Source organism: Epinephelus moara, chromosome 18, assembly GCF_006386435.1.
Source record: "Epinephelus moara isolate mb chromosome 18, YSFRI_EMoa_1.0, whole genome shotgun sequence".
In the NCBI taxonomy this organism is placed as follows: Eukaryota; Metazoa; Chordata; class Actinopteri; order Perciformes; family Serranidae; genus Epinephelus; species Epinephelus moara.
Window position 1 is genome coordinate 14048158 of NC_065523.1, and position 17879 is coordinate 14066036.

Genomic DNA, 17879 nt, shown 5'->3' on the forward strand with positions numbered 1-17879 from the left:
TTATGTTGAAATAAAAATACCTACAAGTAGTTATGTTTCCTTGTATTAATACATATACAAGTATGTTTCCTTGTATTAGTTTGCCCTCTTGTGGACATAATGCGAAAAAAAAAAAAAATTTGAATGGTTCAAACCTATGAGTTATTTTTAGAAGGAATATTCAAACGTCATTTTTGAGCAATTTTGACAGCCCTAATATAGAGATACATTTATGTGCTTATTGCAGATAGTTGCATTGAATAGTGGTTTTAGTGGGTATTTATTGCATTGTTAATGTGCCTGACATTCTGGAAACCTGCCTGTGAGGTTTTGGTGACGTGTGCGCACTGTCCGCCGGTCAGCCAAACTTCCACTTACACCGGATGCGCTCCGCCTGCGCTGCCAGTAGACCTGGTTTCAGCTGGCGAGCTTTTAGCGCACCTTCAGCGAAGCCTTTTGGCACGAAACTGTCACTGCGCCAAGCTGGATCTGTCGACACCTCCCCCTGCTGCGCCGCCACACCCATCTCAGCGCACCTCGGTCTGCCAAACTACCAAACTGAGCGCGCCTCGGGTTACGCTGCACGAAACTAGCTCTGCGCGGGGTTCGTAACCCTGCGCCACGCCGGGAAACTAGAGGCCAAAGAGTAAAGATAATGTTATTTTGCAGTTGCAAAGACCTGGACACATTTTCTGTCCTTTTTAATAGCCTAGTAAAAACTTTTTTTTTTTTTTTGCAAGATTGCCATGTTGATCCAGGACCATCACTGCCATGGTGACCCTGGATAATTTGTTTGTTGATCCAGGGACATCATTGCCATGTTGAGCCTGAGTAGAATCGCTGATGTTAATCCAGGACCATCACTGCTATGTTGATGCCGACTTAAACAGATAATCCAGAATCAGTGTGATGATGATGATGATGATGGTCCCGGATAAGCCTCAAGGCCAAAACACACCGGCGGCGTCATATGACGGCGGTGTCATTGACGCGAGTCAAGTGCCGCCCCCAACACACACAAAAAGCATCGCGCTGCGGGACATCCCGGATTTCTATTGCACACTCCATTATCTTTATAATGACGTGATTTTGGGTCGTATATTTCCGGATATTTCTTTACCTCAACAATCAATCTCTCCTCATCCATTGCTACTTTTAACCAATGATGCTCAAATTAACAACCGATAACAATGACAGTAAAACAAACGATAGATGGTGCCAAAGTTCTTCTTCTCTGCTCTTCAACAGAGCTGCTACTATGGGAGCTGGGAAGTACAAAATAGCGCTTTTTCAAGAGCGGCGACGCTGTAAAAATAGGACAATAGCGTAAAGTGCCGCGGTGCAGCACGTCGACGCGCGACGAGCCGCTGCCGGTGTGGGTTTGTAAATAGAAAATAATGGGGGCAGCTGTTTTGACGCGCGTCGCACGGGTACAGTGTGTTTTGGCCTTAACCAAATCTATGCAGGATCAACATGAAATAAATGAGGTAAAATGTGGTAATTGCAGGAATTTGCAACTGAAAAATGATATCATCCTTGCTCTTAGTTACTGAACAATATTCTAGCCCATTGGCAAGCTTACTTGTTAGCATAGCCTACCTACTAAGCAAGCTAACTAAGCAGCTACTACCTATTAGGCAGCACATTGATGATGTCAGATGGCTGTGATTGGTTGATTGCATTGTTGGTCCAGGAATGCGATGTGGTATGTTGATTCAGAGGGATGTTCTGTGTGGCACAATCCCATTGTGCACTGGGTCTCACTCAGCATTTAGAGCAATAGATTTTTGCTGTAGAGTCAAACTTTGGGGACGCATGTTTGTCCCACTAATAGCAGGATTCCTTGACAGTGCTGACCTTTAAGAGATGGAGGATCCAAAATCTCGGAAGCAATCGTAGTTTATGAGCTGTGTTGCACCATCCGCTTTTCCAGGAGTTGTTTGCACTGTTATAAGTCATAAAAATTTAAGGGTACAAATGCGTCTTATAAAAACATACTTTTATGTATTTCAAAAAGTATGTTTTTAAATAAGCAAAACATTTCAAAATGTACATGTAGAAATTTAAACTTAAACTTAAGTAGCCACCAAAATATTTTGTCTCCATGCAGCAGTTAATTTACACCGTTATGTCAAGCTAAATACAGAACTGTATGCAAACCATTTCATCCACTGTGTGTGCTTTACTTACAGTTGTTCACTGTTATTATCATGGTGTGTTCAGAGACGAAACACCTTCATTAGAATACCTTGTTTCTGCCTACAGTAACATGCTCATTTATAAATATGCTGATTTCAGGTTGCTGAATTTCTTAACCTTGAAGTTCAGTATACTGCAGCATTAAAATATTTTCTTAACAACTTATATAAAGCTCTCTGAAACCTGTGTTTTTATAAAACCTCTGCAAGTTAATGGCCTGAGTGCAGCTGATATTGTGAGTGTGATAAATAGAGGGTTATTTATTTTATTCTCTTATATTTTATATATTTTATCTTTAGATTTCATGTATTTGTACTAGAGTGTAAATGTAAGTCTTTCAGGACTGCATGCAATGTGTTCATCTTTTTTTTAATGTGCCCTCTGTGGTGTATGTGCTCATATGTGTGCATCTTTCCGTGTGTGTGTGTTTGCCCTCGCGTGCCACAGTTGGTTGTGTTCATCTGGTAGGAGGTGGTGAGATTGAACCTTGGTGATTTAGCCGTCATGTCAGCGGAATATTGATGCCTGCACGGCTCGGATGGGGAAATTATAAAGCACAGAGCCAGGAAATGCATCTTAATTGCTGTTTAAGTGGGCGTCTTCATCAGAAAGAGGGAGAGCTGGTGGGCCACGTCCCCATACGATTCAGAGAAAACAGATAGATGGGTTAACACTCCTCTGCAGCACTCTATATAGGAGAGACAAATGAGCTCATAAAGAAGCACTCTAATAGAGGACTGCTCTGTGAATAGAGGGCAGCTTCAAACACTGTAACTACAGGAGCGTCGTCTATTTATGAGACACTGTTGAAAGCTCGCCTTCGCAATACTGAAGGAAGCCCCGTTAGGTTTTCTCATGTGACTTCCAACATGGTGCTATTTTGCCGTTTTTATTTCATTAACACTCCAACACACACTCTAATTAGTCAAGTTTTCATCTCCGGTATGTCAGACCTCCTCCTTATTGCAGGCTGTGATGAGAAATGTTATTTTTTCAAGCAAGAGGCAAATTTAGAAACAATATGCAGATTTTGACGTGCATTATGTAGCGAGTTGAGGATTCATGCTGCATGTGTGTGCTCACATGCCTTTGTGTATGTATGTGTTTTATTGTTATTCCTGTTAAAGGGCACTCCATGCTGTAAGCTCGACCTGGCTCCTTTCAGACTCTCCCACCATTATTTCTCGGTGTGTTTATGTTGCTGTTGAGTGGTCAGAGTTGACACAAATGCACTAAGCTGTTGGTACACCCAGCCTGACCCCGCTAAAACGCCGCTGGTCACCGCGGTGACGATAAAGCACTGTTATAATTGGTTTACTGCTTTGTTCTGCCTCTCAGTGCGGAGGGAAAGGTTCAGGTTACCGTCACTGTGCCAGCGAGTGATAAAGCCTACTTTGCTGGCTGCAGGCACTGTCAAGGAATGAACGCTCAGGATTAATTTTCAGGAATCAGCTGAAAAGAATAAAATAATGTACTAGAATGTAGTTTTGCTGAAACGTGTTCAGACTGTTCAGAAGGTTCTTCAAGTTTCTTTTTTTTTTTTTTATTTCTTCTTATTTGCCACTTGGAGCTTGTTTTGTATCGCTGCATGGCTGTCCCTGTGTGTGTGCTAAACAAGGTGAGGGAGTTTAATTCAGGTAGGTTTTTGGATATTCACATAAAATAAAAAACACTCTGCCACTGCGCATGGGTTTTGAAGGATTGTCAAAGCATCTGTCTTTTTCTTCTCTTGCCTTTTATTCCCTTAAACCCTGTGTGTATTCTCCTCTCCTGTCCTCTCCTCCCGTTCAGAACCGTGTGGAGATAAATGACGTGGAGCCAGATGTCTTCAAAGAGATGATGTGCTTCATCTACACAGGCAAGGCCCCCAACCTGGACAAGATGGCTGATGACCTGCTGGCTGCAGCTGACAAGGTACAGAGTATGTGTGTGTGTGTGTGTGTGTGTGTGTGTGTGTGTGTGTGTGTGTGTGTGTGTGTGGGGATGTGTGCGCACCTGTTACTATGTACATTTATACAGAAGCTGGTATGCATAATAATAATCTCCAAAAATAACAACCAAATGCTCCTCAACCGCTGAACACAAACACACTTTTATAAGGAAATATAATCCAGTGTACCTGTGGGAGATATACAGATGCACATACTTACAGTGAATTCTATTCCTCATTGTTTGCTCTGATTGTGCTGACCCTGTATACTCAAGGTTTCCTGTCTATTTGTCCTTACTCACATTGTATTCCCCCACTCCTCTTTTTCTTCCAGTTTTGCTGTTTTTCATTTTTCTGAGAGCGTATTGCATTTTCTTTATTATTAATAGTATCGAGCTGCTCATTGCAGAACTTGATTTGTATTTTTCCATCTTTTAATGACTCACAACAGGCTCGTCCCTGCGTGTTTTAACTACAGCAGCCAATTATACACTATTAAGGAGGCCTGTTAGACCTATGATAGAGGCGTGTCTTAAGGGATGGCGATGTTGGTCCACCACTGTAGTACAGACTAAAAATACCTCAGTAACTATGGGATGGATTGCCATGAAATTTTGTGCAGACATTAATGGTCCCAGAGTATTAGGCCTACTGACCTTTCTTCTAGCGCCACCAAGAGGTTAGCTTTTTTGCTTTTTGGTGAGATATCTCAACATCTACATAATGGATTGGCACATTTTATACAGAAATTCGTGGTTCCTGGACGATGCAACCTAATGATTTTTTTTTTTTTTGAGTGAAATGTTTGGATAAACTCTGTTACACACATTCATGCCCCCCACAGTATGAATTGTAACAACCCTGGTTATCCCTTGACTCTTTTATGCTATTGTTTGGATAGTCTCTATATACAGACTCTACATTCAGTGAATGTAGGCAAACCCCGGAGATCTTGCCTCCGGAAGAAGAGCGGAAGAGCCCTGGTTTCTGGTTGTAGGCTGTTTGTAGTCCGCGTGATATTGACCAAACATGTTTGAGCCGGCTGCAGTTGTTGCCAGGTTAAACGGTCCATGCGGTGAAGTAACGAGGCGGAACATAGGCTGTATTCGCCGTCTACCGGAAGTCAGACGCCGAATACAGCCGATGGGTTCCGAGAATGTTGTTTGGATAACATTTTTATCTGCAAAAACTTTGGTTTGTGACCAAATACTTACAAAACCAACAACATTCCCATCAGCCCCAACTGTACATATCGCTAATCAGCACACACTGATATAGTAACATGCTAAACTAAGATGGTGAACATTGTAAATATCAGAACCCTGCTCAGGTCTGATCTTCAAGACCTGCTCCTGAACTAGAACCGCAACCTACAATTCTGCACAGGCCTGCCATCCGCATATGAGGAATTAGTTTAGCACCCGACTTAACGAGTCAACACAAGATCTGTGGCCTGACTCAAAACTACAAATCCTGTTAAAGCCATGCAGTGTTCAAATAATTTGGTCAGACAGCACATTTAAAGTGATTGTTTTGGGACACTTCATACATGTAAAACTAAGAGTAATATACAGTATTTTAAAACAAAGGTAATTCAAGAAATACAATTTAGAGGAATAGTTTTTGCTTATTCTTATGTGCAGCACATCTTCACAATAATGTCCCTGTTTTTCACCCAGAACTAAACCTGCAAATACATTTCAATTTTGAGGGTGCCCGACCCAATGCAGGACCCAAGCAAACCTTACACCTGCTAAACATCAGCATGTTAACGTTGTTGTTGTGAACATGCTAGCTTATTTATATGCTTGCAGCATTAATCTTATCAAAATGGTTTAAAAGATTCAAGAACAACCAACAATCTTCCCCATAATAAATCAGTCACTGATTTGAAAGTTGGCAGCTTGTCTCAGGAGCGAAATATTGATACTTCATCACCTCTCTTACAGCCGTCACGCTTTAATGACAAGTGCAAAATTGCAGCTCCAAATAAGTGTTTTCTTTTCAACCAATATTTCGAGTTTGGTGGCACTTTGTTTTGTGCACTAGATGTGAGACGTGTCTCAAACATTCTAGCACAAGTGTTATTTAGTGGAAGTTCATTTAAATGAACTCCTTTGCATCATTAGTGTTAATAAATACTCGCTGAAGTGTAGTCTCTGCTGAACCACCATGACTCATCCTGAAGTGTGGATGAATATGAGACAAGATTATTGTTCCTATTGTAATCAAACTCAGTGGAAATTATTTTTTACTTCTCAAGTGATCCCCTTTCCCACCATCGCTCCCCCAGCATTCTACATAAGTGTCACTTTTGCTTCTCTTCACCATATTTTTTTCTTATCCAATCTAAGTCTCGTTCCCGCTGTGGTGGAGTAATTCTGTATTTCCGTATCATTACACAGTGCAACAACAGTTGTTTGTGGCAGCGCTGTTTAAGTAATTTAGTTTACCTGCTGTTTCTCCTCTGTCTCTCTCTTGCTCTCCCTGTCATTGGCAGTATGCTCTGGAGAGGCTGAAGGTGATGTGCGAGGATGCTCTGTGCACGAGTCTTAGCGTGGAGAACGCCGCAGAGATCCTCATCCTCGCCGATCTGCACAGCGCCGACCAGCTCAAGACTCAGGCCGTGGACTTCATCAACTAGTGAGTTACACGCGTGCACTGACATCATTCATCTTAAGAGCTACTTCCACACTTATGCAAACATTTTTTTCCCCCGTTTCACACACACACTTATACACTTAGCTTTTCGTCAAAGGAAGTCATTAATTTTCAGTGGGAGCAATTTTTGTCTCCAGAGGAAATTTAATTTAATCCCCCGATCAGACCATTTTGCTGCCGTATCATATTGGGCCATTTAGCAATAAAGCTCAGCTGCTGATGTTAATCACGTTGCAGGCAGCCTGTTTAGGTAAGATGGGGCCTATTAGCATCAATGACTGCTATTTATGTCCATGGAGAGGTGATTGATCCAGTATTTGAATGCCCAGTTGAAACAAAAAGCTTCCTCACAGTCACTACCTTAATTCATCACCTTCTCTCTGTTTTCTGAATCCTCTATCTCCAAGCCAGACATATTTTCCATCCCTTTGTTCACTCCTCTGTCCTCTCTTTACGGCTTTACTCCATCTCCTGGCCTTGTTCCTGCATCTCCCTCCCTCTTCCATTCACTCCCGTCTTCCCTCCCCCTCCTGTTCTGTGCTTAAGAGCTCATGTATGCCTAAAGGTGTTCAGTAATGCAGATTTCTGCCCTTAATCCCAGTCATTAATTGTGGTTACGGGCGTTATGACAGTTTAATTTGCCACCGCGTTGTTGTGGTGGTGGGAAAATTGGCCACGGGGGACTCCTGGCCAGCAAAGCGTTATCAACCCTCCTCCTGCGGACACAATGGACAGCAACAAGAGCAACAAAACAAAAATCAATTTAGAGGACGAATATAGAAAACAGGCGACACAGAGGAACCAATAATCCTCCCCCCAGTAGCACCTCGACCTCTTTTCAGACCAGTCTTTACAAGCAGCTTACAGTCATTTAGTCCAGACAATAGGAGTCGTCTTTATCCTACCTCTGTCTCATTTATTCATCCTCCCCAGGGATGTAGTGGAGAGTAAAGCCACCCAGACACTCTTTATCCACTTTGTTTAGAGCAAAGAATGTACCCACTTTTTTTTTAAGCCCAACATGAATCTTCAGGCCAGAGTGAATTCATAGGATAAATCACAGTAAGTAGTGCAAACGCAACGTGAGTAATATGAGGTGAGGGTTTTTTAAGGCAGAAAAAGATAGTGCTTTTCTGAAAGTAGTTTTTGTTGATAGTGGTGGTGGTTTGCCTTATGATTACCACCGACTGGAGGTCATAGTTTGGCCCTTTTTTTAATTTACCATCACATCACTGCTCCTCTGCCTCCCTCAGTCCCTCCTGTCCTTCTCTGCAGACTTTCATTACTCTCCCTCACCTCCCTGTTTTTTATTTATTTCTTCTTCGGTCGCTGCGGCTGCCTTACTCTCTCCTCCCTCGGTCCATCCCTCCTCCTTCCTGCCGCTTCCTCCTGCTGTGACTGCTCTCTTCGTGCCCTCCGCTGGCCTGTTGCCTCAGCCTCAGCACACTAGCCATTACTGTAAGCAGGGGTTCAGCTCCTCCACAGAGGATAGGGTCAGAGGTTGGCTGGAGGTCTGGAGCTGCTGTGTGGGCAGCATATGACCACACATACACACACACACACACCCAAAGTGCCAAGAGTAGCCATGCCAAGACACAAACACATGTGACCTCGCACACACACATGCTGTTGTTTATTTACGCACAACAAAACATGAAAAATGTCATTAAAGGCCACACAGCGGTGTGCGTGATAGTGCAGCACAGCACCCTGAGGGCGTCAGGAGGTTGAGGACCGCCACAGGGTCCGCTGCTGGAAACTCACATCTGTGGGTGATGATGACCACAAGTAAAACTCATCAGCAATTAAATACACAGTTCATCCCAAATTGTTTCGGCTTTCTGGGTTCCATCAGTTAATTATTGCTGAAGCTCTAAATTTGCACAACCACAGGGAAATCCAAAGAAATTAAAACTTCTTAAAAAGTACCAGTAAGTGTTAACGGCAAACACAAACAAAAGACAAATTAGGAATGAGTAATTAATGTGAGTAGTTCCTCCTTAATAATCAGCGCTGTGCTTTCTGTTCCTGCACCACCTTATATACTTGATATAAACTGACAGTGATATCTGCTGGTCGCATTATATTTATAACTAAAGCAGAAAAAAACAGTGTTCTGCATTCAAAGCAGTATTTTAATGTTGTAAAAAAAATTCAATATATCCCACTTTAATGCAAGTATAACTGCATGCACACTGCATAAACTCATGCCCAACTGGTGCCCATCTTACAATCCCCCGCCCCCTTCCCATCCAGCTCCACACGAGCGAGTTTTATTTATGGAAAAGTGACAGTACAAAACCATTTCCTTCATTTTTTACACAGTCAACTGGAAATGGCTGATTCACACAAACAGTATTACTATAACTAAGACATTTGCTAAAAAACTTATGCCACTATGCCTCCATGCCAGCTATAGCCATGGTCAGAGGCAACGCGATATCTAAAGAACCTTGCAAGGGAAATTTTGCACAGATGTCCACTTGGACTCAACGATAAACTGATTCGATTTTGGTGGTCACAGGTCAAAGGTCAGTGTGACCTTACATCTGTCTCATTCTCGAGAACATAATATTTCAAGAAGGCCCAAATGGGATTTCCTTAAGTTTGGCACAAACGTCCACTTGGACTTATTAATGAACTGAATAGAATTTGGTGATCAAAGGTCACTGTGACCTCACAAAACATGCTTTTGGCCATACCTCAAGAGTTCATTTGTGAATTATGACAACATTTCATACAAATATCTAATAGGATATAATGGAATTTTATACCCAAAAGGTCAAAGGTCAACTTTACAGTGACCTCATGAAGTTCTGTAGAAACACTTTTCTGGCCATTATTCAACGTCATGACTCAGAAGGGGAGACATTTGGCGTGCAGAGCCACACCACTGTGAGGCATTAATTCTAGTTTTACACGTCTTCCTGTGAGCTCTGTTCAAATTTTTGAATTGTCACGTCCTCTTGTCACACTGTTAGCTTAGTCCACATTGCAGGTATCCCAGCATGCTTTGTGCAGCAAATCAGTCACTTCCCATACAAAATGAATAGGAGCGAATCGCTGGTTGCGTAGAGTAGGTCTACCCAACCTGGAGTTGCAAAATAAATCTGAGGGGCTGTGAAGTAATAAGCTATGTAGAATAGATTTTTAAAAAATATTAATAATAATTTGATACACAAAATTATGTTTATCTTTTCTCACTTTTCTCACACTTTTTTGTGGAATGGTGTGAAATGCTGTAGAGCTTTACCTCCCCTGAACTGTAAAGACTTAAGTATTAAAATGATGTGATGTGATATGCCAGACTTTCTCATCGAGTGCCTGCATATTTATGATCGTTGCCTTTTATTTGTGTGATGTTACTTCTCTCACAAAATGACCTGTGGGGTTAAATATTTAAAAATATAAAGTAAATAACAGCTCTGCCAGCTGGTATGACAAATCCTTAATGTCTCAGAGCTGCACTCCACACAGATGGAGTCATAGAATCCCAAGCTTTCGAGAAACTTATTTGTGCACTTGTCCATTTCATTTCTTTCCTTAAACATTTTCCACACTTTCCTCCACTCTCTTTGCCTTCTTTGTCTCTCAGTCATGCAGCTGATGTGATGGAGACATCGAGCTGGAAGTCCATGGTGACCTCTCACCCACACCTGGTGGCAGAGGCCTATCACTGCCTGGCCTCCGCTCAGTGCCCCTTCCTGGGTCCCCCGAGAAAACGACTCAAACAGTCCTAGTGGTACAGAGAGACTCTCCTGTCCTAACCCTGCTGTGTTCTCTTGTACCAGCAACCTCACTGCTCTTCTCCCACAGCATCGACAGATGCTCTGAACGACTGAAGCCCAGGACTTGGATAGATACGGTTAGGGGAAACTGCTCAGCTGGACCGACCAGAGAATCACAGGACTGACGCCACAGAGGTACTACACATCTCTGAAGGTGGTGGGGGTGAATTCTATAAGATCTAAACCTGGATATTTATGGATCGCAAGCTCAAAGCCTCACATATACCATGTGTCCTTTGCCTACAATATTGGAAAGCCAGAGCCATAATCTGTCAGTCAGTCACGTAAAGATTTGATCTTCTGGCTCCAAAGGAAAAGTCAATGCTGAGTCCCTGTAAATACAATACTGTGGCATATTGTCTCAAGTCCTAAAGCCCAAACTGTGCTGTACTATGAGAAGACAAGTGAAGAGGATCAACCAACCAGAAAGTGAAAGACTATTGCTCACATTCTTGATTATTTAAACAGTGTTTTGTACTAAGTATTGTTTTTATGGAGCACAAACAATTCTCGGTTTGAATGAAAGAAAACAAATATGAACACGTTTTAATGTTTATCCAGCCTGTGCCTTAAGCCGGGCAGACACTGTGTGGAACAGTCGCCCTCGACTTATTTTAGAATCGGGACGGATTTCTGCCAGATCAGTTTCTCATTTGACGTGCAGTGTGTGTGAGTGTGCGTGTGTGTGTGTGTGTGTGTGGGGGGGGGGGTCACGATGCCAGATTAATTGCCTGAACAATCAACGATCTGGTTGTCGGGCTATTTGGATTTCTGGCATGTCAGAAATTTTGGGTCGGCTGTCTTGCAGTTTGAGCAGTCCGATTTCCCACATGGCTGCTGTCAAACTATCCGTTATGAACTGTACTGAGCTTGTTTTAATATTATTAGAGAAGTGACATGTTGTGGCTGAAACTGTCGTCGTGACTGAGACTGAGCTGTGAGAGAAAACTGAACTTCACTGCAGAACAAACAAAACATATTGTCTTCATCCTCCAGCCATCTGAGGCTCTGCGTTTTTCTTTTTTCCTTCTTACTGTCTGTTAATATTAAGATTGCACAAAGTAAAACGGTTAAACGATTAATAAAAATGCACAGTGTCTGCCCAGCAAATATATATATATATATATATAGTATATATATTTCAAAGAAACCAATCATGGAAAAAATAACTTTTTTACTCACCTTTTTAACCACAGAACATTCCCTTTGACTGGACCTATGAAATACAGATGTTATGAATTTTGTCCAGTGTGTCTGTGTCTTTCATCCTTGATAACTTCATTATTTCTCATTATGCAGCCTGGACACATCCACCAGTTACTGACTCATTAATGCACAGCGTCTTTCAACTTGCTGCCTGATCAGTGTGTGTGAGTAACACATTTCAGTTTCAAGCTTAATCCTGTCGTGATCAAAGTTCAATCCCCAGTGCACACGCTGCTCACCTCGGCTGATCACAAGGACTCGTATCCAGCTGTTTCGTGTGTAGACTCGGCTTTCGCTCATGGTCACAGGCCTGTTTGACTTGGTCTCCGTGGCCTTGCTTAGAGAGCAGTTAGGTTATAATCACTTCAGAGAGAGCTGGACCTTTCTCTCGGACAGTATCTTAACAGGGATTTCTTTGTGTTGACCAAAGTCGATGCCCAGAGGGCTTTAAGGAAGCTCATCCCTGAGCCCTGCAAATCGCTCCTCATCAAACAGTCAGCCCTGGCCAGCGATCTTTTGGGAGACTCTGGCGCTCATCAAACAGAGGGAAGGCCATTATTTGTGATACAGACAGTAGACTGAAGCTCCATGACAGACCACATATTAGTAGGACTGATGGTTCAATTCTGTCATTTATATTTGCTGAGCTGCATCATATTTTGGAGCTATGGTGATGGAGGTGTGCTTGACAGTTCAGTGTAACATCATTTTTAAAAAATACGTATGCATAGATTCTTTTTTAGGGCATTTTATGACTTAAGTAGAGAATCAACAGTAGTGAGATAACAGGAAAGGCAACACATTCTCACTCCGACCTCGTCACATATTGACGTTTTGGTCATGGAATTTCAACGTCCACATACAACGTGCAAGGTACCTTGGGTGCATTGGTTGTTGACGTTCTCGGACGCCGTGTCAATTTCTAACTGTTTACATGCATTGTCTTCTTTCAAGATACACTTCTGTTTTCACAGGAAATAAACGCACAATGTTGATCCAACACAGCAAATTTACCATGTTTTTCCTTCAACAACAAACACACGTGGTTAGGTTTAGGAAAAAAGAACAGGGTTTGGCTTTGGAATCTTGCAGAACGTTAGCACCGCTCTCACTGGTGAAAGTCAATTTTGTTGGACCCATTCGAACTTTGGCCGCCTTAACTTTCGTCTCTGTCCAGCTGCTTTCCGCCAGGTGCCGTGAAACTATAACGGCAACCGGTCACATATCATGCCGATGTTAAAGGACGCCTTTTCCGTTGGTTTCTGACGCCACAAGGTACTGCAGAGTCGCCAGATTTCGACGACTTCGGAATGAGATCGGGCTCGGAAAAGAGGAGAGAGAGGGACATGGGAATGACTTGCAGCAAAGGTTCAGCCAGACCTGAACCTGGGACATTGTGATCATTTTGCAATTAATTTAATGAGGAATGTTTCATACTGCTGACCATAACTACAAAGTAATTTTCCATTTTGATTGCACATGTGATGAGACAACCAATACTAAACAGTGGAGCTGAGTTAAATATAAAAATTGATTATCTTGATAGGAGACTTTGATAAGAGGGTTGTGGTTATCAATATAATGTAACATGTGTCACATTAATCTGAGCATGTCATCACATCACATGACTGGTGATTGGCTCACACAAAATTTCAAGCATGTAAATATCACCTAAAGGAACATATACACAGTAAATTATGTAGCTATGTTATCAAGCTGACCCGCTCAGCTGCTCAAAGACTAAATATGTGTTCATTCACACCGTGCTCTGTTTGTGAGTGTGTGATTTAATGAACTGCCAGATGGACCAAAGACTATTATCCATCTTTATGGACAATAGAGTGGTTTCTAAAATATTGTCACATTATAGTGCAGGGCCATATGACAGAAATCACTATCACGCATGCAGTATGTATTAGGCATATGTATTCATATTGATATATATAACACAAAATGAAAAATATAGGCACAATTACACATCCAGACTGGTGCTTGGAACTACTACACTGGACAACAACAACAACAGCAACAATAATAACCTCCTATTATAATATAATCCAGTACAAAACCACCTTTAATAATAAACATCTAATTGAATTCAAACATTTCCAACAATGTCACAGAAAAACAGAACGTTACAAGCTTCATAAAGACATTTGTCATGGAAGAATAGTTGTGTTACATTTTATTGTATTAATTTGTACAGGTGTACTGTACATAATAAAGTAGCCATTATAGACTTTTTAAGTTAAGTTTTAGCTTATTCGCTCTGAAGTTTGCTGGTATTAGCTGGGATCATAGCTGAAGTTACAAATGTTTACTTCTGAAGTATTAAGAGACATAGCTATTTCAAGGTGCACAAATGTGGGACTTAAATTTCTAGCAGTTGTCGGAATTGACACAGTAAAAGAAATTGGGGTCTGTATGTAGTCAGAGGTGTCTTTTATTGAAATGTAATTATTGGCAAGATTTTTTATCAACAACCCCAAATCAAATAATAAAGTAATAATCCTCATAATTTAGTTTGGTTTCTTAATTTATAAGGTACTCAGGTATGTGAATATTTAATCTTAAATGATTAATCTTATTTCCATATATACAATTTGTATCTATTCTAACTCCTTATTTCGAAGTGGATTTAGTCACGTGTGTACCCTCGGCTGTTTTAATGTATTTACCATGAAGGTCAAAATACGGGGCTGATGACGGTGAGTGACTTGATACAGAAACATCAGACGCTGCCTCTGGACCAGCAAGAAGTTCAGGAGGAGGATATTTGATCCAGCTTTGCTGACCAAAAAAAAGACTGCTGTCAAGCGTGCTGTCATTCACATCTTCTTGGTCAAACCAGTCGCCAAAGTGGGAGACAGACACAGGCAGAGCAGAGCGAAGTCTTGGCGACAAAAGCAGATGCAGTAACATCACTACTTCTGGCCTGATGTAACTTTATGGTGGCCCTGGCTGGTCAGTCCTTACTGGTGGATGCTGCAAACACATACAGACACACACCAATTATCACTCCCTCCTGGTGTTCCACATGATAGATGAAAAAAACAACAATGGGCATACATGCAAATTGCACAGCTGATCCTAGTTATAAAATTAAGCAGCATGGCCTTCAAAAATGGAAAAATATAACTCAGTGGTTGCAGTGTGAAGCCCTGCATCCCCTCAGAAGAACAGTCGAGGGAGAACAATGTTTGATAGCTTAAACCACAGCAATGCCTGAATCCCTAAATAAGCCTTCCAGCCATGAATCTGAGTTGGAGAATTTCCCTGTAAAGGTCAAGGTGTGTGTGTCGGACTAAAAGATTGTGTGTGAACATGGCAGACATATGGCGCTCTATGAGTGGGCATGCATGTCAGCACAATGTGCTTTTTTGGGAATGTCCCTGAGATAGGAAGAGGCTTTGTTAACTGGAGTCGGGCCTGCCAGTGTGACCTTCCTCGTATGAGCTGGAATTTGAAGCATCAGGGTGTGATTTTTTTTCCAGCTTTGATAGTCAGCTTGTGTAGCAGCTTGCAGCCAACCTTCTGTGTCTTTGTAAAGATGTATGTGTGTGTGTGGTGTGTGTGGGTGTGAGTGTGCGCATGTGTATGTGTGTGTGTGTCTCCATTGGCCTTAGATGAGACCGTCAGGGGGAGATAGATGGAGCGATGCATGTGGAGAGGCGTACTCCGTTGTTATGCATGCTGTATGAGTCTGTCACTCCCTCCCCTCCTCCTCGCTCTCCCTCCCCTCCTCCTCGCTCTCCCTCTTGTGCCTCTGCCTCGCCTCCCCATCATTCACTCCTCCTTTTATGGGAGGAAGGAGAGCGAGGCGTGGCAGGTCAATGCTGTGAAAGCTTGTGACAAGCTCTGCGTCTGTGTCAGCCCGCCATCACTAAAGAGGAGGAAGAGCCGGGGCCGAGATTGATGCCTGCTGGTCTGCACTGCCCAGCTGGAGGAGGAGGGAGGACAGCAGCGAGGAGAGAGGGAGGTGGAGAGTGTTGGGTGGGGGGTCAGGGGCTTGAAATTTACACCTCAACTATTTGTATGTCAAAGCCACCCACTTGTCAGCAACTCGAGCATCTCTATGAATATAAATATGGTTATAATTTCACTTGTGACTTTCTCACTTGTCCTCACAAGATGTCGGCAAGACAACCTCACTAACACTGTACCATTATCTTATTTTTCAATATTGTTTTTCTGGGCCAGATATATAGTTTTCTCTTCTTTGTTTGTCTTTTTATTTGATCTTGTGGGTGTCTTTTAGTATAAATCATCACAGACATAAGAATGTGGCATGCAGTTTTCTGATGTTACAGAATTGAAGGTGGGGATATCAGCTTTCTGCAGTCCCCATCCCTATTTCAGAAACAGCATTTAGTATATATGACGTTTAAATGATCAATTTACCTGACAGGACCTCGTCACTTAATTGATGGCTGATGTCTTGTTTCAAAAATCTTTACATTTTAAGCAATTATCAGTGTATTTCTTAATGAAGCATACTTAAAAGGGAGGTATAAGTTGCAGAAAAAATGTTTAAATGCTTTATAGATCATTAGTAAGACATTAATAAGGACAACTCTTGGGCTGCCAGGTTGTGAAAAATCTATTGGGCTTGTGTATATTAGCCAATGTAATTTGCTTTGTCTTTTTAACTGGCTTCTAAATTCTTCAGGAAGATTTTAATGAACAGTTTTACCATTTTTCCACTGGAAACAGGTTTCAAAGCATCTGGGTCTATTAAACCTGCATCCATTAAAATTGTTTGGCCAGATGGGGGCAGCACAACAAACTGTAAACACAACATTGACATATTATCACCTTATAAAGCAAACTTGTTGGCCTATTTACACATCTGTGGGACACAGAGCAACATTTGCATTCCTTTGCAGTCGTGTTTGTGTGGAGAATTTAAGTCCAATATTTTCCTATTAGTTTTGTTTTCGTCTCCACAAACTCCTGAGGGAAATATGTGGCTCTTTAGCTGCTAAGTGCTCCACTATGTTTACCTGATATTCTCTAACTTTGTCTGTCTGCTGTTTGGTGCTGGACAGGTAGTGTAGAGTCACTTTTTGGAAATTTTATACTAAAAACTGCTGCCTGTTGCGGCTTCAGACATGGGTTGATGGATTTGTACGTCAATTTTTACAAACTGTTGTTTTTGTCATTACTACTCTGACACACAATGGGAATATTATGTGTCGAAAAAGCAATGTCTTTTTTTTTGCACCATGAATAAAGGCATTAACCAGTATCGTTCTACCTACACCTATAAGGATTATAAAACACAGAGACTCTGTAGTCCAAACCAAGATGCTAAACTTTATTACTCCTCTAAGCCTTGATGGCAAGGCATACCAGATCTGCTCCTTTCGTTCTTACCTTTCACAGTAAAAGCTCTAGACATACACACTGAGTATTTACCTAAAAGGAAACTCAGTAAAAAAGCTCAAGGTAGCTAAGCTTAGGCTATACAACAACTTACCTCAGACAGACTACCAGAGGCTGCTCTGGGTCAACAGATCCCAGTAGTTGTCGTAAATTCGCATTGCTGCCTGTATGAATAATTTGAATGTGGAATAATCCCAGACGAGTATTTCACATCGTTGTGTCACTTCCCAGGTGTGTAAAGCTCATAAAACCAAAACAGTTAGCTGAAAGATGCTAATACGCTCCTTAGAGCTGAAGGGAACTACAGAGTTTGTTTCTGGTTGTGTAATGATGTAAATGTCCACACATCTCGACCCCAGCAAGACAGATTCAAATGATTCATAAAAGGACAGCACCTCGCGTTCCCAATGTCACACCAGTCCTTATTTACCCATAAAGCACACACCTCCTCTCTTTTTTCACCGGAGTCCTCTGCTCTGTCGGATCGGCATGTAGAAAAAAAGTCACCTGGTTTAATGCTGCTGTTCAGGATTTAAAGTTAGCCAAGTTTTAGTAGATATTACAGTTCCTGATATCCTGTTGGAAACCAATGCTAGATGGAGGTCATCCAAATTACTTTCCAATGCCTGTACATTGGCTAATAGGATGCTAGTTCAGCTGGTGCTCATCTTATCCATCTTTCCTTGATGTTCACTGATGGTTATGTTTGAAAACGTCAACCTGGCTAGCTA

At 41.9% G+C, this 17879-nt stretch overlaps 1 protein-coding gene across 1 annotated transcript in view; it reads left to right on the forward strand.

Moving 5' to 3' along the window:
• The window catches only part of spop (speckle type BTB/POZ protein), a 111207-nt gene extending 99436 nt beyond the window's left edge, over positions 1-11771 (forward strand). Inside the window, exons 9-11 of the mRNA XM_050068954.1 lie at positions 3970-4092; positions 6609-6751; positions 10365-11771. Of these exons, the coding sequence (XP_049924911.1) occupies positions 3970-4092; positions 6609-6751; positions 10365-10509 (411 nt within the window). The 3' untranslated portion in view covers positions 10510-11771. The remainder of the gene's footprint in view (positions 1-3969; positions 4093-6608; positions 6752-10364) is intronic.
• Positions 11772-17879: the final 6108 nt, after the last annotated feature.